The 27,598-nt window shown below is 50.1% G+C and overlaps 12 protein-coding genes across 12 annotated transcripts, besides 1 other annotated feature; 7 read left to right on the forward strand and 5 right to left on the reverse strand.

Annotated features, from left to right (window-relative positions):
• Nucleotides 1-1,265: 1,265 nt before the first annotated feature.
• On the forward strand, nt 1,266-4,313 carry FPSE_12383 (uncharacterized protein; the record flags this gene model as incomplete). The annotated part of the gene is made up of 5 exons (XM_009265500.1): nt 1,266-2,015; nt 2,065-2,877; nt 2,934-3,040; nt 3,090-3,252; nt 3,300-4,313. The coding sequence occupies 5 exons, from the start codon at nt 1,266-1,268 to the stop codon at nt 4,311-4,313; spliced, it is 2,847 nt and encodes a 948-aa protein (XP_009263775.1).
• A 696-nt stretch (nt 4,314-5,009) lies between these two features.
• On the reverse strand, nt 5,010-5,606 carry FPSE_12382 (uncharacterized protein; the record flags this gene model as incomplete). Its single annotated transcript, XM_009265499.1, has 3 exons — nt 5,010-5,105; nt 5,231-5,393; nt 5,494-5,606. The coding sequence occupies 3 exons, from the start codon at nt 5,604-5,606 to the stop codon at nt 5,010-5,012; spliced, it is 372 nt and encodes a 123-aa protein (XP_009263774.1).
• Nucleotides 5,607-7,534: 1,928 nt separating this feature from the next.
• On the forward strand, nt 7,535-8,829 carry FPSE_12381 (uncharacterized protein; the record flags this gene model as incomplete). Its single annotated transcript, XM_009265498.1, has 2 exons — nt 7,535-7,991; nt 8,045-8,829. 2 exons carry the CDS (start codon nt 7,535-7,537, stop codon nt 8,827-8,829), a joined length of 1,242 nt encoding a protein of 413 aa, XP_009263773.1.
• Nucleotides 8,830-10,322: 1,493 nt separating this feature from the next.
• Nucleotides 10,323-11,099, forward strand: FPSE_12380 (uncharacterized protein; the record flags this gene model as incomplete). Its single annotated transcript, XM_009265497.1, has 2 exons — nt 10,323-10,731; nt 10,783-11,099. 2 exons carry the CDS (start codon nt 10,323-10,325, stop codon nt 11,097-11,099), a joined length of 726 nt encoding a protein of 241 aa, XP_009263772.1.
• Nucleotides 10,446-10,532: a repeat region.
• Nucleotides 11,100-11,753: 654 nt separating the features above from the next.
• On the forward strand, nt 11,754-12,438 carry FPSE_12379 (uncharacterized protein; the record flags this gene model as incomplete). Its single annotated transcript, XM_009265496.1, has 2 exons — nt 11,754-11,804; nt 11,929-12,438. 2 exons carry the CDS (start codon nt 11,754-11,756, stop codon nt 12,436-12,438), a joined length of 561 nt encoding a protein of 186 aa, XP_009263771.1.
• A 226-nt stretch (nt 12,439-12,664) lies between these two features.
• Nucleotides 12,665-13,120, reverse strand: FPSE_12378 (uncharacterized protein; the record flags this gene model as incomplete). Its single annotated transcript, XM_009265495.1, has 1 exon — nt 12,665-13,120. The coding sequence occupies one exon, from the start codon at nt 13,118-13,120 to the stop codon at nt 12,665-12,667; it is 456 nt and encodes a 151-aa protein (XP_009263770.1).
• Nucleotides 13,121-13,478: 358 nt separating this feature from the next.
• FPSE_12377 (uncharacterized protein) lies at nt 13,479-14,448 on the reverse strand (the record flags this gene model as incomplete). Its single annotated transcript, XM_009265494.1, has 3 exons — nt 13,479-13,504; nt 13,569-14,345; nt 14,397-14,448. The coding sequence occupies 3 exons, from the start codon at nt 14,446-14,448 to the stop codon at nt 13,479-13,481; spliced, it is 855 nt and encodes a 284-aa protein (XP_009263769.1).
• A 697-nt stretch (nt 14,449-15,145) lies between these two features.
• FPSE_12376 (uncharacterized protein) lies at nt 15,146-15,886 on the forward strand (the record flags this gene model as incomplete). Its single annotated transcript, XM_009265493.1, has 2 exons — nt 15,146-15,458; nt 15,513-15,886. The coding sequence occupies 2 exons, from the start codon at nt 15,146-15,148 to the stop codon at nt 15,884-15,886; spliced, it is 687 nt and encodes a 228-aa protein (XP_009263768.1).
• Nucleotides 15,887-16,083: 197 nt separating this feature from the next.
• FPSE_12375 (uncharacterized protein) lies at nt 16,084-17,736 on the reverse strand (the record flags this gene model as incomplete). Its single annotated transcript, XM_009265492.1, has 1 exon — nt 16,084-17,736. The coding sequence occupies one exon, from the start codon at nt 17,734-17,736 to the stop codon at nt 16,084-16,086; it is 1,653 nt and encodes a 550-aa protein (XP_009263767.1).
• A 1,029-nt stretch (nt 17,737-18,765) lies between these two features.
• On the reverse strand, nt 18,766-20,251 carry FPSE_12374 (uncharacterized protein; the record flags this gene model as incomplete). Its single annotated transcript, XM_009265491.1, has 3 exons — nt 18,766-18,853; nt 18,906-20,078; nt 20,154-20,251. 3 exons carry the CDS (start codon nt 20,249-20,251, stop codon nt 18,766-18,768), a joined length of 1,359 nt encoding a protein of 452 aa, XP_009263766.1.
• A 3,265-nt stretch (nt 20,252-23,516) lies between these two features.
• On the forward strand, nt 23,517-25,050 carry FPSE_12373 (uncharacterized protein; the record flags this gene model as incomplete). Its single annotated transcript, XM_009265490.1, has 2 exons — nt 23,517-24,837; nt 24,899-25,050. 2 exons carry the CDS (start codon nt 23,517-23,519, stop codon nt 25,048-25,050), a joined length of 1,473 nt encoding a protein of 490 aa, XP_009263765.1.
• Nucleotides 25,051-26,943: 1,893 nt separating this feature from the next.
• FPSE_12372 (uncharacterized protein) lies at nt 26,944-27,448 on the forward strand (the record flags this gene model as incomplete). The annotated part of the gene is made up of 2 exons (XM_009265489.1): nt 26,944-27,261; nt 27,314-27,448. The coding sequence occupies 2 exons, from the start codon at nt 26,944-26,946 to the stop codon at nt 27,446-27,448; spliced, it is 453 nt and encodes a 150-aa protein (XP_009263764.1).
• Between the last annotated feature and the right edge of the window lie 150 nt (nt 27,449-27,598).

Here is a 27,598-nt window from a genome sequence, read left to right on the forward strand (position 1 = left end):
TTGATGTTTCGAATGAGAGTTTAGCGAGATTGGAAGATGATATCCCAAGTTTAATAATGAACCAGCGTTTGAGTTTACATACAGTAGTCTTTGCTTTGTGATGAGTCTATGAAGGAGGTCAGTGCGACTTGAGTTCATTAAAGTCTTTCCTGTAATCCTATTGTCAGCTCGTTTAAAACCTGGGTTACTGGGATAAGGATTCTATCACTAATAGATCGAACTGGTTCACGTTCTTACATGGATGTCACTTACAACATCGATTCAAGGCAGGGATCAAGATGGCCGATGCCGGGGCTTGACCTGGCAGGAGTGGAGCACATACTTCAGTGTGCCCGGACCTCAGGGTATCAGAAAATTGACCGCTAGGAACATAAGGAACAAAATTATTAGGCCAGCTTATGCTGCTTAGACTAGGGTTCTTAGACTACTTATTTTTGTATCCTAAGACTTGAGAGGCTAACTTTTCTGCTACCCACTAGCCGGACTATAATCAAGTTTCTGCCTCAGACAGCAACATTTGGGTTTGGTTGAATCTTTGGACTTAATTGTTGGTTGGCTCGTGCAGTGCCTGCTCGCTCCTACTTTGCGGCTCGACCTTCGTCTCAGTCTCGGTAGCAGTGCGCTCATAGGTCATCCCATCAGCTCAGCTCAGCGCCAGAGCCAGAGCCAGACACGCCAGACGCCAGACACTGCCCCGGCCTCAGGTTGGATAATATTTTATTTCTCCAATACCGCCCCCGGCTTGTTTGTGCCTGTGCTGCACCATTTTACGCTACGCCTACCTTACCTCACCCTACCTCACCTGCCAAACTATCGCAACGCAACTTCAAGCGTCACCCCCGTTTTGCCTGACGCAACTCGGTCAAATCCGCTTTCTACTTTCCTCCTCAGTGCGTCTACTCTTCGCTTCCGGCCTTGTCTTTTTTTGCCCCAGGATTTTATTTACTGCATTTTTACTTCGTCTTTGTGCTTGTGCTTGTGCCGTGCGGCTTTGTTAACCCAACATCAGGCGCCTTTGTTCTCCTCCATCTCAACAGACGTATCCATCTTACCTTTGTAACTTTTTTGCGGTCAATTTAGGCCGCCTCGCTTCCGGTGTCGCGTCGCAACGTTTCTCGCCCCTCGCTTTCTGAAAACCACCGACAAACTGAAGCCCGACGACTTCGAATCTTGCTCTGTCCGCAAGAGCAGGCTCACACGCTGTCTGCTAGGGTGTCGCACCAACTGGGCGACTCCCGTCCTCACTCAATCCCCAAGCCGGCACGATGAGTAACCGCCATCTGCCGGCTGGGCAGAATATACAGGGAGGGTCTGGCGTCCTAGGTGCCGACATGGTCGGTCCCGGAGGGCCTCGTCGGAGGCAGCCTCCTCCTCCCTTTGTTCCCCAGTCCCAGTACCAGCAGCAACATCAGCAACATCATCACCATCAAGCCGTAAACCACATGTATAACAACAACTACATGAACTATGGACAGCAGCAGTATTATGGATACCCGCCGCAGTATCAGACAGGTCACTACCACAACGCTCAGTACCACAACGCGCAGTATCAAGGTGGACAATACCAAGCTGCACAGTTCCAGAATGGCCAGTATCAAAACGCACAGTACCACAACGCCGGAATGCCTTCACCCGGTGCTTATATGGGTTACCAGCAGCACTACGGACGATCGCCGCCCGTTCACCAGTTTGTCCCCATGTCTGGTGTGAGCGTACCCCCGAGCTTCCCAACCCGCCCAGCTCAGCAACAATCTCCTGCTCTGCCGACTCCATATCAGCCTCCTGCTCCAGCCTCACTTCCACCCCAGACTCCTACTTCAACCCACTCGTCGCAGATAATTCCTACTCCAACTCCCCCGGTCACGCAGGAGACTGAGCCAGCACCCCCCGCTCCTCCTGTTGCCCCCGCTGAGCCCCCACGACAACCTTCACCTGTTCCTGCCCCTGCTCCTGCTACTGTTCCTATTCATGTTCATGTTCATGTCCCTGTTCCACAGGAGCCATTCCGTGCACCTGTAAGTCTTGGCAGTTTCAATGTATTAAATCTAAACTAACTTCGCTCAGCTACCATGGTACTCTCACCCGGACGAAAAGTTCCCTGTTCGAACTAAAAAGCCGGGACGATGGAGGAGGCGTCTCAATGCGGACAGTGCAAATGTTTCCCTGCCGGCTATTGATCAACATAACGTTGTTGCAGAGCAGGCCAGTGTTCCCGAAGCCAGCTCTACCGAACCTTCTGTCTCGGCCCTTACACCCGCGACATCAACAGCTCCATCCGAGGCTGCGGCAACTCCTCGCCAGTCCTCCGAGACTCCTGCTTCTGTCCAGCAACGATCACGCGCCAACACCGCCACCAGCGCTACCTCAACTTCGACGAACCGTCCTGCCACACGCTCCTCCGCTACTCCCGCCCCTGCTCTTCCGTCGCTTCCCAAGGCGAACACTAAGGATGCTAAGCCTGCACGTGCTGAAAAGCCGGTAAACGGCGACGTAGCTACCGAAAGTGCCCCTGAGCAGGAGGTCACCACTGAAGATCCCGAGAAGCCTGCGGAGTCTGAATCAACCGCTACTGAGCCAGCTCCTGCTGTCAAAGCTCCACCTTCTAGTTGGGCGAAGCTTTTCTCGAAGCCCGCTTCTGCAGCTGCTGGAAAGACTGAGGGGTCTAATGGTGCCGTTCCCGTCGACACTGTTGCTAATGGCCATGCCACCGAAAGTCCCACTGGAACCCCTAATGGAGCTGCCCCAAGCTTCTCGAAAGTTAACGCCAACTCCGTTGCGGAGGCTATTCACACGTTCCATGTTGGTCTCGCGGATCAAGTTGCGTTCCTCGAGCCCCGCGGTCTGATCAACACCGGGAACATGTGTTACATGAACTCTGTACGTCCCGATCTATTTTTATTATCCGAGTCTTAAAAGGGTCTAACAAACTACAGGTTTTGCAAGTTTTGATGTTTTGTTTGCCATTTTATGATTTCCTCAACCAGATCAGCAAGCGTGCTGTTCATAGCTTCAAGAGCGATACTCCTCTTATTGATGCAATGTGAGTTACAAATTCAAGTGGCATGGTTTAAGGCGCTAATGTAGGACAGGATCATGTTTATGCATGAGTTCAAGACCATCAAGTCTGCTGCTGGTGTTGAACCTCTACGCTTGGCGCTGAAGAACGAGGAGCTTGAGCGTTACGGAGAGCCTTTCACTCCCGAATTCGTCTACGAAGCCATAAGGCAGCTTCCACGATTCGCTAGCATGAGGGTATGTGATTTTCCTCCCTAACAAATAATCTTACTAATGAGATATAGCGGGGTCACCAGCAAGATGCCGAGGAATTCCTTGGCTTCCTACTGCAGTCTCTTGATGACGAGTGCACTACAGTCCTCAAGAACTTTACTCCCGACGAAGCGGAGCACCAACCCAGTGCTGGTTCTGATGCTGGTGGTGCTGACGACTGGTTGGAAGTCGGCAGAAAGCAAAAGTCTGCTGTTTCTCGGTCCTCCGGATCTAACTCATCCAGCCCTATTTCCAGAATTTTTGGTGGTTTATTGCGATCTGAGTTCCGTGTCCCTGGCTTGAAGGACTCCATCACTACTGAGCCTTATCAGCCCCTTCAGCTAGACATCGGATCCTCTGATGTGCGCAATGTTGTTGATGCGCTCCGAGGTCTTACTCGACCTGAGCGTCTTCAGGGAGATTTCAACTCTCCTCGTGGCAAGGAGGTCACGGCTACCAAGCAGGTTTTCATTGAGTCGCTTCCTCCCGTCCTCATCCTACATCTCAAGCGCTTCCAGTTCGACGCAGAGGGCAACGGAACTGTCAAGATTTGGAAGAAGATCGGTTATCCGTTGGAGCTTGAGATTCCCCGCGAAGCCTTGTCTCGGCAGAAACGTCAGACTTTGGGTGAAGAGGGAATGCCCAAGTACAAGTTGATTAGCGTGGTGTACCATCATGGTAAGAACGCTAGTGGCGGACATTACACTGTCGATGTGCGACGACAGGAAGGGCGCGAGTGGATTCGTATTGATGATACTGCCATCCGCCGAGTTCGAAGTGAGGATGTCGCTGAGGGCGGCGAAGAGGAGGAAGTAAAGGATACTCGTAAGGATGGCCCTTCATCGGGCAACCGGTTCGGTACTGTTCTGGACGAAGACGCTGGAGATGATGACGGATGGAGCAAGGTCACTAGCCCTGCTGGAGGAGCAAAGAAATGGAGCAGCGTTGCCAACGGCACCAACGGCGCTCCCAAGGCCGCCAAACCGATCAAGGATAACATCAAGGACAACAAGGTTGCCTACCTGCTCTTCTACCAACGAGTATAAGGGGTTCTCGAGCAACTTGTCTCGAAACTATGTATTACTGTCACTGATAGCCCCCATGCCCAAATACAGGCAGGTCATGGAGAAGGCGACACGATTGAACACGAGCTTAACGGCCATATTTGGATGGGGAAAAGCACTATTTTAAGACGGAGTCGCATGCTGGGAGGTGACGAATTAGGGAAAATCGGGATCCGGTATCTGCGGCGTATGGCGTCGAGGGTTGGATTCTTTCCCATGAATCGGAAAAAGGAAAGGGGCGCTGGGGAGATGACGCCCTAGAGAGGCTGATCAGCCAGTGTGGAACTCGTGTAAGAAGAGTTATGAAGGATGTCTTGATGAAGATGCATTGCAAACTTCTTCGGGTAGATTTCCTGCGAGAACAGCACAAGAGCTGACTGGGGATGGGCTTCTGGCGAAGTCTTTCGCAGATGGTATATTGTACATTACAAAAATTGTGCATGCATGCATGAGATAGCTTTTCATATAAAAGAATTCACATGCGTTCAAAACCGATCCAATGGTCATGATATGTGCAAATGAGTCAAGTCAGACGTCTACATAGGATACACGGGAATTGTCTAGTCCGTTGAGGTGTGGCCACCATTTCTCTAGGAGGCGGGCAATTCCCTCTTTCAACCGCCGTCCTGCTCTTCAACTTCTTCCTACTGTCCTCCCAACCCGAGGGCCAAAAATAATTTAGTGCTTTCGGACGACAGCGATGGAGTCAAGCTCGTTCTTCTCGGCCTTCTCGGCGGCGACCTCCTCCATAAGAGGCTGGAGGTAAGGCTTGTCCTGTAGAGGGGGTGGCGAGTTAGTTGACGCTATTCATTCGTGATATATCGGGATCGTGAACTCTCTCTCCAATTGCCGAGGAGGAACCGGTAGAGAGAATAATCGATCGTGGGATTGTTTCATACCGCGGCGGAGGTAGTCCACTGGTCCTTGGGGAGGAGCTTGTGCTGGTAACTGCACTGGACAGCACGTCGGATACGGTAGATGCGCTCGTAGGACTCGCGGTTAGAGAGGCGCTTGAGGGCAGCCTGGGCGGTCTCGTTCTCCTCCTCGAGGAGATCGTCGTATCTTGAAGACCCGCAGTCAGCCAAAACCATCCCAATATTTCGCCGTTTCCATCGTTTCGAGATCCAATTGGCGGCGTAGCAGGGAGGGGGAATTCGCATACTTGAGGCCCATCTGGCGGTACCCGGCAGTGTTGACGTACCAGGTAGCGGCGGGCTTGAAAAAGCGGGCGAGCCACGGCCGGCGGAGGATGAAGGGGGCGAGCGAGTACTTCATTTTGAATCGAGAGGAAGCAATTGACGTCCGGGGGTTGGGTTGAAGTGTCGTCTTCGTCGTCGGTCGGAAATGGCGCGAATTGCGGATGGGCTGAGGCGAGCAATTGCAAAACTTCCTGGGAGAGCTCGGGACGTCACGTGGTCTTGATGACCATTCCTTTGTCGTTCGCTGGCTGCGTCTACTCGGGCAGAAGGGGACCAAAATCGATGACTAAGGTATGATTGCACCGCCACAGTAATTTGGAGAAGAAATGTGGCTGCTGGAGTTAACTATGGCGCAGCACCATTTTGCACATGGCATCTGCGAGACAGTGGAGCATGACCGTCGATGAGGTGGGGGTCGTTTTTATGTCCCGTGGGAAACCGGTTCGGGATAGAACGGCCAAAAAGTAGATAAATATATGTAGTAGCAAGAAGGTAAGATATCTAGAGAAGATGCTATGGTTTACCAAGGTGTCGCTCTATCTCATCATATGCACAATAAGTACAGCCTGCTTGTTATACAACCTCACTCACCTCGGACGAGATTCCTCCTTGATTATATGCAGGCCTCGGGAACGTGTCGTCATTCCATCCCACGTCAAACAAGGGTTCAAGATCGATATCGGAGCTTACAGGCTACTGGACAGGCAAGTTGCAGTGCCCAACGCTCGTGCTCTGATACCACATGCAGTCGAAATTGTGTATCGCACCCGCGCAGGTCCAAACGTCTGTTTTTTCTTAGTGTCTGTTAGTCTATGCTGCGTTATTTTGAAGACCGGTTCGTCTATCGTCTCCGCTAATAAGACCGGCTTGCACCGGTGCAAAGACGTTGAGAAAGGAATTCAGTAAGATAAGCAGGAGAAACGCCCTTCTTTGTTCCAGAGTAATACTCCGACAAGAGTAAGACCAGCCAAGGCCTTCGGTGAATAAGTTTCATGTGAAAAATAAAATGGTGAGCAGAACCCTGCAAGTGCCGATGGTGCATCGCATGGCCAGGTAGAGCTCGCTTGTCCTGGGATGTAAGAAAGAATATGCAGTAGAGGGAGTATGTTGGACTGGAGAGACAGTAAAGTAAAAACATGATAAATAATATGTTATGAAACAAACGTATAGGTCTTCTCTCTTCCTTCTAGTATTGTACATCATTAAATATCTAATAAGAATCTCTTGATAGGTTTATGAGAGGTTTAATGTCATGTCCAATTAATAGTGTCTGGTTTTTTATGGCTCCCTTGGCCCGCCCCGTCCTGCTTTCCTCCGCTGATTTCCATCCTCCGCTCTGTTTCGCCATCCAACGGGAAACTTGATTCTTCTTTCCTACTTCCTCTTTCTTATAACATTACATATTACTCTTCACTCTGCGTCTATTTCAGCCTCACGATCCCTACTTTTTCGGCCATCGCCTCCCGCGTCTGCCTTCAACTTCCACCGGTTTTTCCGGTTCCAAGGCTCTCGCTTTTTCGACTCCCAAAGTCAATGGCCGGCGCCATTCGCTGAAGTGGGAAGCGGTCGGTCACGGCGCGTGGGAGCGAGCGTTCGTTCCCCCGCAGTACCTTTGTACCGGCTGCGAAGCTCCAACAGCGACAGAAAGACGTCAGGCCTTTTTTTAAGACGGACGGGAACCGTCTTGTTTTTGGGGGCAGGATCGGTCCGGAGACTAAGGAATTTCGACAGTTGCAATCTCACAGGCTGCGGGCGATCAACGGCGTGCAGGAAGATTTATTGCTGGTCTCTCTTGGTCTCGGTTTCCGAAATACATCAACTTGACGTCTGCGACGGACCTCTGGAAAAGAAGAATTTGGCAACAGGCACCACGACGATAAATACATTTGGGCGATAACAACGAACACCGACAATATCAACTTCCATTCTCGATTGTTGATTTCGCATCGCACAGCGAATAACCAGACAAAAAGTAACAGGCGATCTGTTTAGCAAACGACTGGGATGTCGTCAACTGACCAGGTTCCTCCCGAAGCTGCCCAGTCGCCGTCTTCAGACTATGCTGCATCTTCCTACGGTTACGCATCCTCCGACGCCCCAATGTACTCCACGACGGTTACGCCAATGCACCGTTGGGCGCTAAACGCCTCCGACTCGCAGTTCAACGCTATCGCCGGTGCAGTGGGTGGTTTCACCTCAGGTGTTGTGACATGCCCACTCGACGTCATCAAGACCAAGCTCCAGGCGCAAGGTGGTTACGCTGCTCTCAACAAGGGACGACATGTTGGCCATCCAAAGTTATACAACGGCCTTCTTGGCTCGGGAAAGGTCATCTGGAGAGAGGAAGGAATCCGAGGTCTTTATCGTGGGCTCGGGCCTATCGTAATGGGATACTTACCAACCTGGGCTGTGTGGTTTACAGTTTACAATAAGAGCAAGGGGTACATATCGCAACATTATGGTATGTTGCCACGAAATCGCATAAAAGAGACGTACTAATACTTCATCATATAGACAACAGTCACATAGTCAACTTTTGGTCATCAATCATAGCAGGCGCCAGCAGTACAATAGTTACCAACCCAATCTGGGTTATCAAGACACGGCTCATGTCACAGAGCAACATTCGACACAACACACAGGATCATCATGCCGCATACTACCCGAAAGCGACTAGCACACCAACAACACGACCAACACTACATGACTGGCACTACAAATCGACACTAGACGCGGCTCGCAAGATGTACACATCGGAAGGTCTCATTTCTTTCTATTCCGGACTAACACCTGCTCTTCTCGGCTTGACGCACGTTGCTGTGCAATTTCCAACATACGAGTACCTCAAAACTAGGTTTACCGGCCAAGGAATGGGCGAATCCAGCGAGCAAGATAGCAAAAATCACGTTTTCGGGATCCTGGGGGCCTCCATTCTATCCAAGATCCTCGCCAGCACCGCGACGTACCCTCATGAAGTTATTCGCACCCGTTTACAGACCCAACGGCGTCCGCTTGCCGGCGAGGAGTTCGCTCAGGGTATGGGAGTGACGGGATCAGGCCCCCGTGGCGCTCGAGCCCCTGCTGAGAAGCCGAGGTACCAAGGCGTCGTCCATACTTTCCGTGTCATACTGGCCGAAGAAGGGTGGCGAGCGTTTTATGCTGGACTGGGTACCAACATGATGCGAGCTGTCCCAGCAGCGACAGTTACCATGTTGACATACGAATATGTTATGAAGCAACTGTATCATAGCAGGGCTGAAGCACGACATCTTTTACTAGATCCGACAGCAGAATCATAAGTTGTGGTAAAAAGTGAGAAATCGCTGGACTTGCAAGGGATTGGAAACGGACTGTACACCTGGGTTCATGGACGGAATAGGAGGCGGAGCAAGGCTGAGATACCCTTCGTCAACTATAGGCTAGACAAATCTTGGTTCCTATCGTTGACGCTTTTCATACACAGAGCAATATGTACACAGCAGGCGCACACGGCTGCAAGCCCCTTTATCTTTTTTGGACAACAGAGACATTGAGTTGCAACAAGGGGCTGGCGAGTTTCGGGCATGGCGAATTTGGTGCAGCGCTGGCATTAAGAGGAGTTTGTTTTCATATTGCTTGAGAAATTAGACAACAAATCATAAAAATTACGATATGCCCTTGAAAGTCAATGCGATCCAGCCGGTGATTGATTCGCTCCGTGCGCCGTTGTATGCTCCAGGTGATCTTTGTCTTTGCTTATGATGAACCACGCCTTGAAGTACGTTCGCCATTCGCTGGCAGTTTTGATGAGCGCTGTAAAGATGTCAGCCGAGAGACGATCAAAGATGAACGAGTTACATACTGCTTGTTCTCGGGCAGAATGTATGGATGAGCGAGTGTATCTAGAAGACATTAGTTTCTTGGCCACTCATATTTTTAGTAAAACTTGTATGAGATAAGATGGTAATTTTCCTTGATGAAGATCAATCTGAGAAACATGTGAATATGAAGGAATATCTTCAAAGACTGCGCTTTGAAACACCACGCCACTTTCTTTACTCACACAAACAAGACACAGGCCATGGTAAAGGCAGCCCCTGGGGCCATAAATTTCTATTAAATACTGTTAGTCTAAAAGATTTGAGATACCTGGATTAGTTAGTTCTCACCCGAGGATTCATATTGTGAGCGTTTGCAACAGAGGTTAAATGTTGCAAGTCGGTAGTAATTTGTCGTCTCATCTTACACAAAGTAAACTAAACGGATGATCTCGGCAAGTGCTGTAGTCATACTCATTAGTTGCATAACTTCAATTGATGAATGATCTCTACCGGTTTCAAGCTCCGCTTTCGCGCGATTTCCACTTCAAATCATCTAAACGAAAATGGACTTGGCCCGTGCGCCTTCCGCTGCCGAGCAAAGTGATGGTCCAAGCTCTCGGAAGCTTGTAAAGGGCCTGGAACAGGCTCTATTGGTCCCCGTCCCCCAGATGAGACATGCCGTATTTGGGGGGCATCAAATGCGACAGCAACGGACAGGGCCAGCCCAGCCCAGGTCACTAGGAGGGAGGTAGGCTTCTCCATTTCCCTGGACCTTCTCGTCTCCTCCTCCCAGCGCCAACCTTCTTCATCTTTTTGTTTTCTCATCTCTTTCTCTTCCGCTTTTTTTTTTTTCATTCTTGACGCGTCTTCGTAGTCTTCACGCGGTAGTTTTTATCGCAAATTCATCTCCGTGTTTTGCTTTATCTCGTCGCAAACAGCGCATCGCATCGCATTATCACAAAGTCGCATATTTCCCCCCCTTTCACACCACCATGCCTGTTGAACTTCGTAAGCGCAAGGCGCCTGCTGCCCCTCCCCCTCCTCCTGTGAAGAGAAAGGCCACTGGAAAGACCGGAAAGGCCGCCAAGGCGAAGGAGGCTGCTGCAAAGGTCGCAGAGAAGGAGGACAAGCCTGAAAAGGTGGAGGAGTCCAAGGAGGAGCCCAAGGAGGAAACCAAGGAAGAGGAGAAGTCCGAGGAGGAGCCCAAGACTGAGGAGCCCAAGGCGCAAGAAGTAAAGAAGTCGGGCGGCAAGGTCGAGGTTGGCGACATTGTGGACCTTGATACTTTTGGAGGCGAGATTGAGACCAACGATGGCGACAAGACCACCTTGAAGAAACTCGTTGATGAGAGCAAGTCCGGCGTCGTTCTCTTCACCTACCCCAAGGCATCCACTCCCGGCTGTAAGTTTTCCATTACCGCCCCATCCGAATTCCCATCTAACTCCTCCACAGGCACAAAGCAGGTCTGTTTCTTCCGCGACTCATACGAGCCTCTCACCAAGGACGGCCTGGCTATCTACGGTCTCAGCACCGACTCTCCCAAGGCCAACACAACCTTCAAGGAGAAGCAAAAGCTCCCTTACCCACTATTGTGCGACCCTAAGGCCACTCTTATCGGCGCCATCGGTCTCAAGAAGGCTCCCAAGGGAACGACGCGTGGTGTCTTTGTGATTAGCAAGGAGGGCAAGGTCCTCGTCGCTGAGGCGGGAAGCCCACAGGGTACTATGGACCGTGTGAAGGCTCTCGTTGAAGAGTTGGCTAGCAAGTGATTGTGAGGCATTGGTATATATATAGGCAAGTGTTTTGTGCGGTATTTCTAACGGGTCAGTAGCAATCGGGATTTGATTTAGTAAGGTACATATGTCTGGAATCAACCAGACATTAAAGAAGGTTTATAGAGCATAGTAATTATATGACTAGACTTTTCGAATGTGACTATTTCTAAACCTCCAAAGATATGCAAACTACAATACAATACACATGCTAAGCCGAGTCGAGGCTGGTTAAACCTGTAGGTGCGTTTTCATATCACGTACCTTTTATTACTTACTCGTTTGTTTCCAAGCGTCTAGAATATGATACATTGTGAATTGGGTAAACAACATAGTCTGGATGTTGGCTGTTTCGTGAATTGAACTCAACTAACACACAATAAGACCGCAACAGTTTATTCTCATATAATTGATAAGGAAATACATCATAGAAAATACAGTAATAACCAATATTCTCCTAACGTCGGCCTCTATGAGTTATTCCATCAATCAATACTGCAGCTGCATCTGCTGCAGGGTAGTCGACTTCACATCGGTGGAGCCTCGGATAAATCCACCAGTCAGCCAATAATCACGACGGCATTTCAAGTTGGAAACGATTCCATCACTCGAACCTCAACGACAGCCTTCATCAGCCTACCAGCCGCCATCATGTCGTCCCAAGCGGCCAAAGCCGCCAGCAACGTGGTCAGCATCGCCAAGGTACGAACTACGAACACCGCCTCGGATCCAATGCCTCCCAATCGCCTCGACAACCGCCCCTACTCCGAATTCACTCGCACATCATGACATACACAAACCGCTAACAGAGCATCCACTCATACAGAAGCAAACCGTCCAGTCGACTGGTATCTGGGAGGCCTTCCGCCGCTTCCTGGCCATCGACCCCGAGCGCTCTAACGGTGTCCCTCTGAACCCTCACTTCCGCAACCCTCCCCCCGGCGCCAACGACCCTCTCCAGTACGACGACCCCGTTACGCTGCCCGCTGGCGACATCGCCGACAACCCCTACTGGAAGCGCGACAACCGCCGCAACTACCCCCAGCTCAGCGTCGTCAACCAGTCCCAGTTCGCCCAGCTCCTCACCGTCGGCAGCGCTGAGGCCCCCAAGGTCGATCTCATCGGCGAGGCCGGCGAGAAGCAGCTCGTTGCTGTGAAGCAGGAGTCCGAGACTGGTCTGGCCAAGGCTCTTGAGAAGGCGAGCAACGCGACCAAGGATGTGTTTGTCAACGGCATGCCTCCTCTGCCCAGTGGCCAGACTCTGAACACCGGAAAGTGGGATGTGCACAAGTACGAGCTTGAGGAGTCATCTTATGGTGAAGGGTATGTCTATTGAACGAGAGGGAATGCCTGGAGAGATGCTAACAGTTCACAGATACCCTTGCAGATCATTCAAATAAATTAGAAGCGAAGGAAGACGTTGTGTATACAAATTATGAGGTAGTGAGGGTATAGAATTTCCATTGACAATGCAGATGACTTTCTTTTTTCACATGAGTATCGAATTTGTCTTGTTCTAACTGTTATGCGCCCAACCGAACTCCGATATTGCGTATGGTGCTTTACGGGCTTGACACTCCTGTCTCTTTCCCACCACCCGTCATCCTCTCAACAATCTTGGCCTTGCCCTGTGCTCTCTTAACCCGATCATCAAAGTCCTGAACCGCCTCATCCGAGTTCTCTGTCGAAAGGGTTTCCGGTTCCACGAGGGCGTACAGAGTGTTGATGTTCTTCTCAAGTCTTGCGTTTTTGGGCAGCGGTGGCAGCGTGCAAGTCTCCGAAGAAGAAGCCTTTTCCTTTTGTGGTATCCGGTTCGCCCAAACGACGGCTTTGCTGGCGAGGCGACCACTCTCGAGGAACTTTTCAAAGCCCTTTTGCATGCCAAACGACCGCCCCTCGATTCGCCCCGCTTGGATGCCGTCTTTTATTCCAAGTTGGTAGCCTTCTGAGTAGAAGCGCTCTTCGAGGTTGAGGACATCCTCAAAGGGATCAAAGGAGTCTGTTTGTCTTGTTTCCATGGTGATATTTTGTTTCTTTGAGCTGAGTGAGAGTCCTGACTCACTACTGATTTGTAAGTGAGTTGAGACTTGACTTTAGTGAGTTTGGCAGAATTTGCGTCACCGCCCACTAATAAGGCGGGGCACTTTGACTTATAAGCAGTTGAACAACTCCGAGGGTTGGCAGTAGTATGCTCCTGAGGTCTTCTCTGGGACGTCGAATGCAGAGACGACTTGGAATAGAGAACACCTTTGAACTCCCTCACGGGGCTTTAGGTCTGGTGTCAAATATTGTATTTTCAATTTTATTTGCTTTCTTTCATGAAGTCGGCAAGTCACCGCTTACACCATAGCAGTACTTTGATATAAATCTATGTACTCAGTCGGCACCTTGTGCCAAAGTACCTTTTAATGCTTGTAACCTAAATTCTATTTTCATTACTCTTTAACCAAACTATCTATTGCATACCAAAGATCATTCCTCCGTTGGCACAAATAACTTGTCCAGTAGCCCAAGCACTCTCAGGGCTAGCAAGCATAGCGACAATACCGGCAATCTCATCAGCTTCGCCAGCACGACCACCAGCCGTCTTGGCGTCTTCAACAACCTCGGGATCGTCAATGCCTTCGCGAGCCACCATGAGAGGCGCATTCTGAATGAAGGGCTTAATGAGACGCTTGAACTCGTCCGAGTTGCGCGAGTACATCTCTGAGCGGACGGGGCCAGGGTTGATGGCGTTGACAGTAGCTCTCTCGCTCAACTCGCGAGCCCAGGTTCGTGTCATAGCCTCAAGAGCGGCCTTTGTGCCACCGTAAACACTCTGGCCCACGAAACCTAAGCTGGCGCTCACACTGCTGAGGTTGATGATTCTGCCCGAACGGTCTGTTGGAAGGTAAGGTACTGCGGCCTGGACTAGAAGTAGAGGGCCCAGGACATTGACATTGTAGCTTGTTGTGAAGTCATCGGGCTTGATATCGGGAACCTTGTCATTGAAAGCAACGCCAGCGTTGTTGACGAGAATATCGATGCGCAGTGGGTGGAAAGCATCGGCGGCCTGCTTGATGAGAGAAGCAGGCCCCTCGACAGTACCAAGATCGGCCTGAATGGGAACGGCCTTGATAGAGTGCTTGGAGGCCAGTTCAGAAGCGATGTCGGCTGTTGAAGCGGCAGAGTTGGAGGATGTGTAGGCGAGGACGAGGTTTGCGCCGCGAGCAGCAAGAGCTTTTGTGATGGCCAGACCGATACCTTTTGAGGTCAGTAGGGTCCGATTGGACTTGGAGAGGATATTTTACAAACCTCGAGAGGCACCAGTGACAATGGCAAGTTTACCGGTGAGAGGAAGAGCCATGATGGTTGTGGAGTGGTTGGTTGGTGAAGTGAGGCAGATGAGTCGGGTATCACGACGAAATAACGAAGAGAGAGAAACTGAAATATGAAAAGAACACCTTGTCTATAAAGGACCAAAAAAGAAGAGAGTCTCTTGTATATTTATATTTATCAACGTGTCTACAGATCTGGACCCTTCTTTTTCTGTAGACCTCTTTTGAGTATTAGTTAGTTCTCCAACTTTACACAATCTAGAATCCACTGCAATTGTCGCGCCAATAGAGACAAAGCACCAAACTCCTTTATGCAAGTCCCGTGGCGGCCATTGCTGGCTTTGACAGGTGCGCTTCCAAGAGAGGATATTTATCGGGTGCTACAGTGGAGGAGCTGATAATTGGTGCCTGGTCTAGCTGTTCCAGGTCCTCTCCAGCGCCCATCACAACTGTAACAAGGATCAAGCTTGGTGGGGTTGTTTCCTGTTTCCTCGGCGCTGGGGACTTTTCCTGCCGACCTCCGGGTGACGGACTTCACTGTAAAGTTGAAGTTGACCGCCCGCAGATTTTATAATAGGACCCGCCGCGAATTGAGGGGCCGATTTCCGCTTCAGAAGTGGGCTGAAGGAAGCTACTATCTCTCTATCTTGACTGTTACGTTACTGTACCTCAATTCTTGAGCCTCATTCAACAAACCACACCACTCCTCCACCCCATACCGCAGCCATGGATATCCGACTCCTCACAAACGCAGACTTGCCGCTCATCCAGCACGCAAACCTCGAGAACCTTCCCGAGAACTACTTCCTCAAGTACTACCTCTACCATGCCCTCTCGTGGCCCCAGCTGAGCTACGTCGCCGTCGATGTCTCAAGGCCCAAGAAGGACCCCTACGAGTACCCCAAGATTGTCGGGTATGTCCTTGCTAAGATGGAGGAGGAACCGTCAGACGGCATTCCCCACGGTCACATCACCAGTCTGAGCGTCATGCGCACACACCGAAGACTCGGTATTGCTGAGAAGCTGATGCGCCAGAGTCGTACGTAATTGCGTACTCTTTACCTAATATCCAACTACTGACACACGCGCGTAGAACTCGCCATGGTCGAGACATTCCAGGCCAAATACGTCTCCCTGCACGTCCGTGTCTCCAACGCAGCAGCCCGCCACCTTTACGAGAACACACTGGGTTTCACTAACGAGAAGACCGAGTCCAAATACTACGCCGACGGCGAAGATGCCTTTTGCATGCGTCTAGACCTCGGTGGCATCAAGAAGCAAGTCGACGAGACCCTCGCCGCAGAGGAAGCGGACGCCGCGGACGAGGGTGATGCCGTGGGCGAGGTTGGCCGTGATCCCGAAGCTGGCAAGGACAAGGAGGACGGCGAAGGACGAAAGATGAAGGTCACCGTGGGGAGAGGATTGGGAGTTGGATCTTTGGTGGAAAAGGATGAGTCCAAGAACTAAACAAGTAAAAAGGGAAAATAAAAAAAGTCAGGAGAGAATTTGTTCTAATAGACGGATAGATAAAAGGTGTTTAAGTCCGGATGAAACACATTAGGGGCATTTGCAAAAGGTTCATGAGGTGCTTGAAATTGCATTATCATTGTATAACTAGGACATGTGCCAACAACTACTTATGTAGGTACGACGGGAATATCTGTTTAACCATGGAATCCTCCTCTGCCTGGCCACCCCCACGGATCCCCACGACCTTGTGGAGGGATAGGAACATGATCAGTATGGGATTGTACCCAGCCTGGTATGTAATTAGACTGGAAGGAGGGAAATCCAGGAACCCCAGGCGGGTTCGCACGACCTCGGCCTCTTCCTCGACCTTTTTGCTCTCTCCGACAATCTCTGCGGGATTCCCTCATCTCTCTCTTCGTCCGTCTTTTCGCTTCCTTCTCCGCCCTTTTTCGTTCCTTCTTTCCCCTCTTCTGATCGCGCTTCAGACTCTTCCATTGATGCGCGACAGCCTTGCCCTGCTTCTTGAGTTCCTTTCGGTCGACGTTTGGGTCAAGGGGGGCTGCGTTCCTCTTCCCTGCTTTCAGCTCCGCCTTGAGCTGTTTGACATCCGCCTTGCTGCGCACCTCGTGAGGGTTGGCGATCCATTGCTCGACACGGGCGATGTAGAAGGGTAGTTGCTCGTCTTTGATGTCGTCGTGATCCGGGAGTGAACCAATGGATTCGCAGCTTGAGGAAGAATCAGAGGATGATGAAGAAGATGTCGAGGAAGAACGATTGCGAGCTCCATGATGGTGGTTATGGGGTCCTCGTCCTCGGGGTGCATGCATATGCCCACGCCCACGCCCAGGTCCAAAAAGCCATGCATCTCCCACACCCTGCTCACCCATTCGAATGCCTCTGCTGTCTATGTGCAGATCTCCAATTCGAATCCCATTGCCATCAACGACAAATCTGTCTCCTTGTCGAATGCCGCCATCATTCATCCTCGGGCCTCCCCAGCCGCCTTGGAAACGTCCATCTCTGCGCTGCGGCATAGCTTCTCTCTGGTACGAGGCCCCAACCTGTGGGATCTCCCCTAGAGGGTTGTTACGTGCCGCCCCTTGTCCTCCGTGCATATGCACTGGTTCCCCAGGCACAAGTAACACAACTACCCCTCGGGGTGTGAAGAAGCCAGTGTTCCAATGGTACACTGTAGCCTCAGCTTCTTTACGGAATAGATGCCGCTTACTGGGATCAGCAGCTTGCCTCTCTGGTCCGGTGTTTGCATTGTAAGTGGCAGACTTGGCATCAGAGCCATCTTCACTCTTTGCCTCTCCACCAAAAATCGACTCGTTCTTTACTGAATCATGATCAGGGAGAAGAAAGTTGACAAAGGTAGCCCAGTCCTGAGCTGTGACATTGTGCGCAGCCCAGTTCTCAGGATAAGGGATATCGGCAGGTACGGAATCCGGGGTAACAGCAAGGCTATATTCTAACGCACGAGGCGTTGAAGGTGAATACGATCGGGTCTCAAAGTAGCGTGTGGCATAGGCTATGCGATCACGCAGCAGTTGTTGTGGTTTCTCGATATTTGAAGTCACTGTTTGAGGCGTATCTGGGGGAGTGTAGATGACTGATCCAGTGGTTGAAGTGGGTGACATTGGGAATGCGACATTGTCACCCGGAGCTGTGGGGCCGTGGCCGGATCCAGAGCCGGGACCGGCGGCGGAAAAGGTAGGAGGAGGAACTTGAGGAGAGCGAGTGGTGGCAGAGTAGATATCTGTCTCTGAATATGAAGGTGGAGGGCCATCTCTATGGAATGATTCTCTGTTGATAGAGCCCATGTTTGGTGGTGGTGGACCTGCCATGGTGGGTTGTAGTGTATGTGTCGGGGTTATCAGCCGGTAGCTTCTATAGTTATAAGCTGGGAGATGGTGGTTGAGGTTGGTTGAATGGTGTCAGAGTAACTTGAGTGATCTCAAGAGGTTACTATAGCGAATTATTGATGTAGATGGAAAGGAAAACAAGGGACATGTATCTCTTATTTAACTTGCGGCATCACATCACCATGACCATACCCATCGTCCAAAAGAGTAACCTTAACCCTTTCAGCCTATAAAACGCCCTGGGCTGATCTACAGAGCCACTGCATACGTGGTAAGGATAATCGTCAGCAAGACAAAATAAACGGGACATATTTCGGTCGAGAACAACTAACAAGGCCTGCTAGCTTGGCACAATCTGATGTAGGCGCCTGACTATTTGTTGAATCTGAGCAGTGGCTGGGGTTACGCAAGTTGGATTCGCAGCCCTATGACTCCCCAGAAGCGCCAACACCCAATAGTCGAGTCTATGCTTACGCGGCCGAGAGGCAGCCTATACTTTTCAATGACAAAGGTGCCGCATTCCCGACCTAGCCAATGCAGAGCAGAGCTGTGTTTTCGTTTACATGATCAGGTACTATTACACACAGAGATGAGGTTTGTTTAAGTATACGAAAACTGGGACAAGTTGTCATACCATCCATCTGCCGAGTTTAATGACACCAAGCGAACGATTAAGACTAAGTTCTGCCAATCATGTGTCATTCTACAATATGCTTAACGCATTGCCATGTTCCTGACAACGCGTGCCTCTACGTAATCATCACAGTATGCTCTTTCAGTGTAACGAGGTCGGCTGAAACAGGCCAATGGTTCTTGACGCTGATGATATAAGGATACCAAGCAATTCTATAGGACCTTCACTCCATGTCGTTTCATCCGTTCACAAGCGTATATATATCACAATGGATAGTAGAACTCCACCTCGCCAACGCCAAGGGAAAAGAATAGGAAAGGCAGTCAACTTTTTTGAAAGGTTTCTTTTGCTTCTTGGTCTGGATAGATAACGTATAATCATCCGCTCCACATGTGAAAGTCGACATCCTCCTGCTTGTAATGGTCTGCAATAAGACTTGAGAGATGATCTCTTGAGTGTGTTCCCCTACATTCATGTCAGTAAGTTATCATTTTACAACAAATGACCATCAACTTACAAGTTGGTAATGTATGTGTCAATCAGCTCGGGTGGCACAAGCTCTGTGATGGCAGTTCGGACCTCAACACTGTTCACCATCTTTCCATCTGCAAAGTTGACAAAGCTAGCAGAGTCTCCCCACTCAATCAAAGACTCCTCGTTGAAGGGGTTCTCTGGGCTGAGCTTGTACACACCGCTGAGGACAATGACTGCATTTCCTTGCTCCTTGGCAGCCCGTGCAATCGCTGCAGCGCCAGCATCGGCAAGGACACTGCCATTAGCCACAATAGCCCGCGCGCCGAAGATGACCTTGTCCACTCGGGACATGTATGCCATCAATCCTCCGTTCATCACGTTGATCGCTGTGATACCAGTAGAAGCAAGTTTCTTTCTGAAACCAGCATGTGGGACTTCAGTGGTCTGCTTCTTGGGGGGTTCCGTAGCGATAAGCACTGTAAATCGGCGCTTAAGAGCCGCGCGCAGGATGAATCGTTCGACGGTGGGCGAGGGCTGGTGGACAAGAACGTAGTCTCCGGGATGGATCTGGACCTCGGCCAGGGATGCAATCTGGTCATCCACTTGGCTAATCTCGTCCTTGATCTCCTCAATACCGTCAATGACCTCGGATCTCAAAGCGTGGACCTGGGCGGAAGGAGCCTTCCATGAAGGAGTAGATGTCCCTGAGAGTCCCACGGGAGATCCCTGACTACTAGTTGCGAAATCGTTGGGAGAAGACACTGAGAGGAGGTGGAAGAGAGTCTTGGGGACGTTGACGGAGCTGTAGGAGGATAACGGGCCAGGTCGGGCAGGAGGAGGTCTGGCGCTGTTGGTGATATAGTCACCAGCTGAATCTTGCTTGCCATATGTTGAAGGAGGCCACTGGTGGGAAAGAGCTTCTGGGTGTGGCACGGCATCGGTCGGTGTCATCTGGGCCTCGCTGGGGGTCTCACTAGCACCCTCGTTTCTATCCTCGGCTGCTTCGTCGCGAATGAGACCTAGAACTCGGCGCACGATGTTTGCAATCACAAGCTCCTTGGGCTGAGCCTCCACCAGCCGACGGCCGATGCGAGAGACATTATCAATCAAGTTATCGACGTTGAACCATTTTGATCGGGCGACGACCTGAAGTAGGATGTGTGCGGTAGCGACGGCGCAAGGCTCGGAGCCCTTGATCTGGCGTCGCTTGAGGAGACTGAATACAGGACAAAAAGTTTAGTAACGAGCACTCTTTTAGCAGGTGGATATTTTTTTGGCTGGTGTGGCTCACGAGATGAGGTTCTCAACAGAGGATTCCAATGCCTGACCCTTGAGAGACCGGAGATACTTCTCAAGATCGGGCGCGTAGCCCGTAGATAGAGGAGCCATCTCTGGGTGTTTGTTAAAGGTTCGCAGTCTTGGTTGTGACCGTAGCCGTAGCTAGCGCGCGCAAGCTGGGGTATTTCCTGTGTAGTGTCTGCGGTCGCGGGGCGCTCAATGGAGGGGTGATTTGTGAGTCTCGGCACAAATATTCGCAAAGAGTAGAGGTTGTTTTGCTTTGAAGGTGTTGGAATATTCTTGATACGAGCTGGAATAATTGATGCCGTAAGTTTACTTTGCTGATGCTCGAAGTGGGCGTCGTTAAACAGGCAAACGCTTGTGCTGCTTTGTTCGGATTGGGGTGGTTTGTGAATATGAGTCAACCAATTCCTCCCACCGGAGCCTTTTTTTGCGCAAGGCTGACGATTCGGCTCTCGAAAGGTGGGGTCTTTTCAGCCTCGACCCTCGGTGGGCCCTGCCCCGAATTGACAGCCATGACGACAGGGGGACAGGGGGCCTGAGAGATAACGAGCTCTACGACTTGAGTTAGAGCAATTACTCAAAAGACATCCATCGCTCACAACTTGGAAATATGTTGGGTTTTGCGTCTCTTATGGATTCGACTTGGCTACTTGATTAATAGACTCACCGCCATGGCCGATGAGTTGTCAGTGTCTAGGTCGATATCGAAGTATGGCAATTGATGTGCTGGCAATACTCAAAACAGTAATCTTTTAGTGTTTCAAGGTTCAATTATCCCGAAAAGGATTGAAGCTGGGTGAGCCAAGAACGAGCCACACACTCCAGATAGTACAGTACGTGTATACAGTTCGAAGAGTATGAACAGGTACTTTGGGCCTTTTCCCTCAGGGAATACTGTAGAAGAATCATGAGACTCTATGTATCATGACTGCCTCCTTATATCCTCGCTTCGCCCGATTTCGAACATCTGCCATGATGATGTCCCAGTTGATATACTGTAACAGAAGTTGACGTTTGGATCTTGGGTACAGAAAATACTACTCAAGGGTCTGGTTTAAAACTCCATAACCTGACTGGCTAATTTTGTCTCTTACGCCTCCAACAGCCAAGTTTGAATGCCCTGTGGATGCCCTAGATTGGCGATCTTGACATCGACTTCACATGCGAGTAAGCAAGCAAAACATAAGATCGAACGGCTTGACCGATGAGCATGTGTTGAATACGAAAACGAACAAGGAGATCCGAGATCCACAAGTGGCCTAGGTTGAACCATTCTACCCTTGCTCATAACCCTTGTAGCAATGTACAATAGAGGACGTTAACTACAGAATACAGAGCACATGACAGGAAATGTGAAAATATTGTGATGATAAAGAGAACGAATCCTTGGGGACAGTTCAGCATATGCTATCTACGTTGAGAAGATATTATGTTGTCTCATATTAAAAGGCTTGGGTTTCCAAGTCCCTGTTGCGTACCTAGCATGGCTTCTCAGGGCAAACACCTGTTTGCCTATTCATCATGTCACTAACTATGTCCCATAGGAGCGATCGTCTGGGATTTTCGTGTGCATTAAGCATATTTAAGCATCGAGGTCAAGAGTTTCACTGGTTAGAACTGCTATGGAGAAGATAATTCTACAAGCGAGATGTTTTGATCTACCATATCATTTCGGTAACCCCTCTGGATTGCAAGCCAGCGCTCGAGCTTCTTTCTATTAATACCTCTTCCTATTAATACCTCTTCCAAGCCTGAAGAATCATGAGGGTGGTGGTTTGGGACTGAACTCCTTATAGTTACAGAGTAGAGTTGCGTAGAGAAACCACAGTTGGAATTTATGATGATACTATGTCTTTACGCGAACAATACCAGTGTAGTCCTCTTCTTGACAGTGACCCAATCAACTTTTACAGCGATACTATGTATTGTCTGGGTCGGGCTGGAAGAGTTCCATTTTGATCCCTGTCACCGCGGTAGGTGCGCACAGGTAAACTGTCAACGGGCACAGGAGAACATCTCAAAGGGCTGCATATTGTCCCATTACGAGGCATAAAAGATAGAATGCGGATACAAACCTCGAGAATTTGGGGCAATAAATAGCCGTTATCATCATGAGACAGTGTCATTTATGATAGATTCCTGTGATTGATTAGAACATATGTGAGATGCCCAGTAAGCCGCGGCTTCCTAACCCCCCTGCAACGCTACAGGCGGATATAAAGACAGGGGTATATGAGCACTGGACCGCCTGAAAAATCGCCGGGCTGCCCATCATTATTAGGCCCTCCAGAGCCTCCAGGGCGGCCAATGGATTGGATCTCGGCAGCTAGAATCCCCAACACGTGAACCATCTCTCAACCATCATCCGTCAATCGAGCCACACACCACCAACCAAATCAAATCGACTGCACTCACTCCTATGGTGTACTTCTTTATTTGATACTGTCAGCTTTCGATCGCTTGCTCACACGCTCCTTGTTGTATTTCGCGCATGCGCAAATCCAGAAGCATTTGCCTCACCTTATCAACTCTCCATCATCATCAAAAGACCCGTCGATACCCTTTTGTAGACAGACTCGCATCGATCCATTTCTTTACCGCAAAAGACAGTAGCGTTCCCAGCAGGGCTGCACTGCTTATTTCTGACGGGTCTTTTAGTTAGACGAACCCCGGCCTGTTGCTAGTTGACACAGGCCAACAAAGTTCCCCCCCAGCTCCCCTCTCAACGCCACGAAGGAGGACACTTTTGTTTGCTCTACTGTACTCCATATTGTACCTACATATCATTGATTCCATACAACCTGCTTTGTCTTAGCGGTGCGACACCAGAGAAAGCGACTAAACCTTTCTGACCATTTGAGACATCTGTACTTTTGGATTGAGTTAAGATTGTATCCAAAAACTTCCCTTTTTTTCCCTCCTCCCTAGGATCGCAAACCAATTTGTACATTTCCTGGCATTTCCACCATCGCGATTGCACTGCGCCCCTGGACCTGGACATCTGCCTTTTTCGCTTGGCCGCACCTGATGCATTCTTGACATTGAATCCCTTCGTTTCAGCGTTTTTGTCAGACTGCAACTTTGTCTTCGACTATCAACCACCACAACCTCTATTTCTTCCCGCGCATTCGACCTGACCACCGGCATCGACGATCGGTTCCGCGGAATACCTGCCGTCTCTCTCCGTCCTTTCCACTCCGATCGACCCTAACGTACTCACACTCTTCCCGAGGCGGAAACTAAGTCTGCAAAACTTGTTTAAAGCAATTCGACATTCTACAGGACCTCTCGACTCTTGACAGTTCCTCCACACAACGACCCTTCACCTCATGGAATGCTATAGTTCGTGGCGATGAACTCCATTAACATCCTGACGGCCCGTGTGTCGCCGCCCCCGAGTCCGACTCAATCACGATCCAACAGTATAGGCTCCCTCGTAGGCTTGGCCTCCGAAGACGACCATCAGCATGGCGACCACAGACCTTCCGACGAGAACGAGACCGAGCCCTTTCCTCAGGATACCTTTGACGAATCGCGATTCGAAACTGAGAAGCCTGGCGAGGAAACCCCGTTGCTAGGTGATACAGGCGAGAACCAGACGAGGAGCTCATGGTGGCACTCTATTCCTCGGCGAATCGCTTCCAGCATCATTAGTTCTCTTCGATGGGTTCTTGCGACTTTGGCATCGCCAGGTGTATACCTCATTGCTTGTTTCTACGACGAGTATGGCAATTTCGCACCCTTCTCGCAACTTGGTAAATTGTTTGGACTAGGAGGTGGGAACAAGGCTATGGACGAGCCCAACCATGTTTCTGAGAAAGAATATGGTAGAACTTCAGGATATCGGAGGCTATCACCAAAACCTAGACATACATCATCTTCTTCGACGTCATCGGGTCTCTCATCGGAATCGGAATCGGATGCTGGATCGCGCTCTAGCAGTCGGCACGCTCGGTCCAAATCTCTACAGCCTGCAGAGGAGAATGGACCTGCTCGGAGGTCAATCAGGATTAAACTCAACAGCGACGAAGATCTTAGACAACGGAAGCACAGGAAAACGCAATCGGCGGTCGCGCGAACCAAGGCAAGCGATCTGGGTAGCGGCGACCTTTCAGCACATCTCAAATCTCCGACTTCTCCTATCGCAGCGCTCACCAGATACCCCAAGACTCCAGCACCGCCTCGACCTTTGATTCCGCGCAGACAGCCCTCTTACATCAATCTCGAGCCACCCTCGAGCCCGCAAAAGACATTGATTCTCGATCTTGACGAAACTCTGATACACAGCATGTCCAAGGGAGGCAGGATGAGTACCGGACACATGGTTGAGGTGCGCCTAAACACGACATACGTGGGGGTTGGTGGACAGACATCGATTGGACCGCAGCATCCGATCTTATACTGGGTTAACAAGCGACCGTACTGCGACGAGTTTCTGAGACGAGTCTGCAAGTGGTACAATTTGGTTGTGTTCACAGCATCAGTACAGGAGTACGCGGACCCGGTGATTGACTGGCTAGAGACGGAAAGGAAGTTTTTCTCGGCACGATACTATCGACAACACTGCACATTCCGACAAGGCGCTTTCATCAAGGATCTAGCCTCGGTCGAATCGGACCTGAGCAAGGTGATGATTTTGGACAACAGTCCGTTGAGTTATCTGTTTCATCAAGGTAAGAGAGCTATATCAGTCAAGTTTTGTTTGAACTGGCATTGACAAAGATGATTTTTCAGACAATGCGATTCCCATTCAGGGCTGGATCAATGACCCGACGGATACGGACTTGATGCATCTGGTGCCGTTATTGGAAGGATTGCAGTATGTACATGATGTTAGGGCGCTGCTGGCCCTGCGGGGTGGTGAAGACGGGCAGCACATGGCATAACTTATGATATTTAATATGGAGTCAATAATGAACAGTTTCCACTTCTCATGGTATCATACTATACGAGACCCAATGGCTTGGTTGGTGTAAAGTTGGGATGATAATTGGAACAGTATTTGTGTAGTTCAGGGTAAGGACTTGTACGCTCTTTGCCTACCCTATAAGCGACGGCACTCTTTCAATATTTGATCATGTTATTTATTCTACTGCAAGGCTATTGAGTTTGTTCGTCTCAAATTTAATGAATTAAACATTTGTTGCTAAGCCGAGATTAGAAGGGCTCTACATGTGTCTTGTGATACAAGCATCCGAACAACTCACTTTACACATGCCTATGTAAGTACTTATTGGGTAACAGAAACGCTGGCATGCTGAATCTTGGGGTACCAAAAAAAATACCTAGCCTAAGATATAAAGCCAGAGTAGCAAGAACTCGTTAATTTGTGCTTCCAACAGCCAATGTTTCTTATACCCTCCAACACAGAGATTCAAAACAAATAGTCATCAGGGTCCATCCACAACCACACTTTTAAATCCGTCGTGGCTGCCATAACTCGGATACTCGAATGATATCTCACGGATCTCCTCCAGGGACAGGGTCTGATGTCAATGGCATGCGGTGAAAGTCTGAGACAAAAAGTGCAGATGCAGATGTTGTCCAACTGGGCTAGTCCAGGACGGACGGCTGTTCACGGGAGACCAGGACCGGCTTCGGCTTTGCAGAGATGAATGGGATTGTTGATTGAGTTAACCGGGAAGTAAAAAAACAAGCTTTGGACCGGCGTTGGTTCCGCGGATCTTGGGAACATCAGCTCTACGTAAGAGCAGTACTAGCTAAGGAGAGGGGGCCTTGATTGCGCAATGAATCAATTCGAATCAATTCCATTGTGACAAATTACCAGGGTTCTTCAGACAAAAAGAAACAAAAAGAATGAACAGAGGGAATGGAGAAGGTATTAGCTACAAATGACGCTGTGACACCATCATCACCGGCGCAACCGCCGTCACGCAGTTATTGTGTGAGAAATTGATTCTCGACTGGGTATGATGCTGCTGCTGCTGTGTGATGTGCAGTTAGTTCCCCGCCTAAGAGTCGCTGTTCCATGCTTGTCACTTGCCTGCATGCATGCATCAGCAGCAATTGAATTCAGACATCCAATCCGCAATCCTTGTCACCAGGAAACTTGACTTGTCTTTGCTACTGTGCTTGTACCTAGGTAGCTCTAGCTCGGGTCTGGATTCCCAACTGTCTCAAGCTTTTCCCCATCTTTTTGCCCCGCTAGAACAGGAGATCAAGCTCCTAAAGCTTCCCCTCGTAGGTTAAGATGCGATCGCAAATCCATCCATGTTATCCCGTATAATCGTAAACGTCAGATCAGATCAGGTACTGTTGTCCAGATACAAAGTTGGCAGTGGAGAGTCAAGTTGATCCATCTCCACAACGAATACATATTTCCATTGGGCAAATACTGCACTGTTACTGAATAGAGGTTTAGCTGCTACCTACCTAGCTGGTGTCTCGTCTCACCAACCGAATGGTGACATCATCACATCTGGTGACGACACTGCGCTGAGGAAAAAGAGGGAGAATAACTCTGCTAGAACCAGGCCCAGACAAGCCACCCGGACTCGGACTGGGTTGAGACTTGCTTTGCTTGGCTTGGTACTGGTTGGCCTGCCCCGGCCCTCCATGATGCGAATGGAAAAAAGTGCTTAGATCGAGATCCGTGACGGACTGTAAAGTACAAATACTGGGAAGGATCCAATGCCAGCTCCAAGTGTGACTTTCTCTCTCCCCAATCGAAGCTAATAAATACATCCATCTCTCCAACTCAACAAACAAAACAACCAACCTTTTCTCCCTTTCACCACCAACACCACAAATAATCCAAAATGTCTCTGCACTACCTTCCTCCCGTCAAGCCCTCCGCCATCGCTCTGGGCACTGCTTTCAACCACGGTGTTGAGCTCGCCGTCCTCGCCCCCATCTTCGGCCAGACCTACCAGCGCGCCAAGTCCTCAAACACCAAGGAGGAGTTCATCCGCTCCAAGGAGGCTTCCGGCGCTGCTCTCGCCTGGGGTTCTTCCCTGACCGGCTCTGCCCTCCAGGCCTACGGTGTCGGTGCTCTCATCAACGCCACTGGCACTCTCACCTACAAGGGCGCTGCTTACCTTGGAGCTCTCATCTTCTTCGCTACCTCTGCTCCCGGCGTATGTTCTCCCTTACTTCGCCCACAAAAACATCTGCTAACATCTTTCTTAGTACGTCTCTCAGATCTTCGTCGAGAAGCGACCTCTCGACACCGTCGGCGTCAGCCTGGCTACCAAGCTCGTTGAGACCCTCGGTCTCTCCGTCTTCCTCACTTGGTGGGGAACCCGAACCAACCCCTTTGAGTAAGGGATTTCTTCTCTCTCATGACGAATGTTTTTAATCTCCCCATGTTCGGGATGGGGTTTTCATGAATTTGTTATACCGAGGCTTCGGGCCCGTGTGAGATAGTAATAGGCACGGGGACATGTACCTATAAGAAAGCCAATAAGGCAAAGT

Source organism: Fusarium pseudograminearum, chromosome 1, assembly GCF_000303195.2.
Source record: "Fusarium pseudograminearum CS3096 chromosome 1, whole genome shotgun sequence".
NCBI classification, from domain to species: Eukaryota; Fungi; Ascomycota; class Sordariomycetes; order Hypocreales; family Nectriaceae; genus Fusarium; species Fusarium pseudograminearum.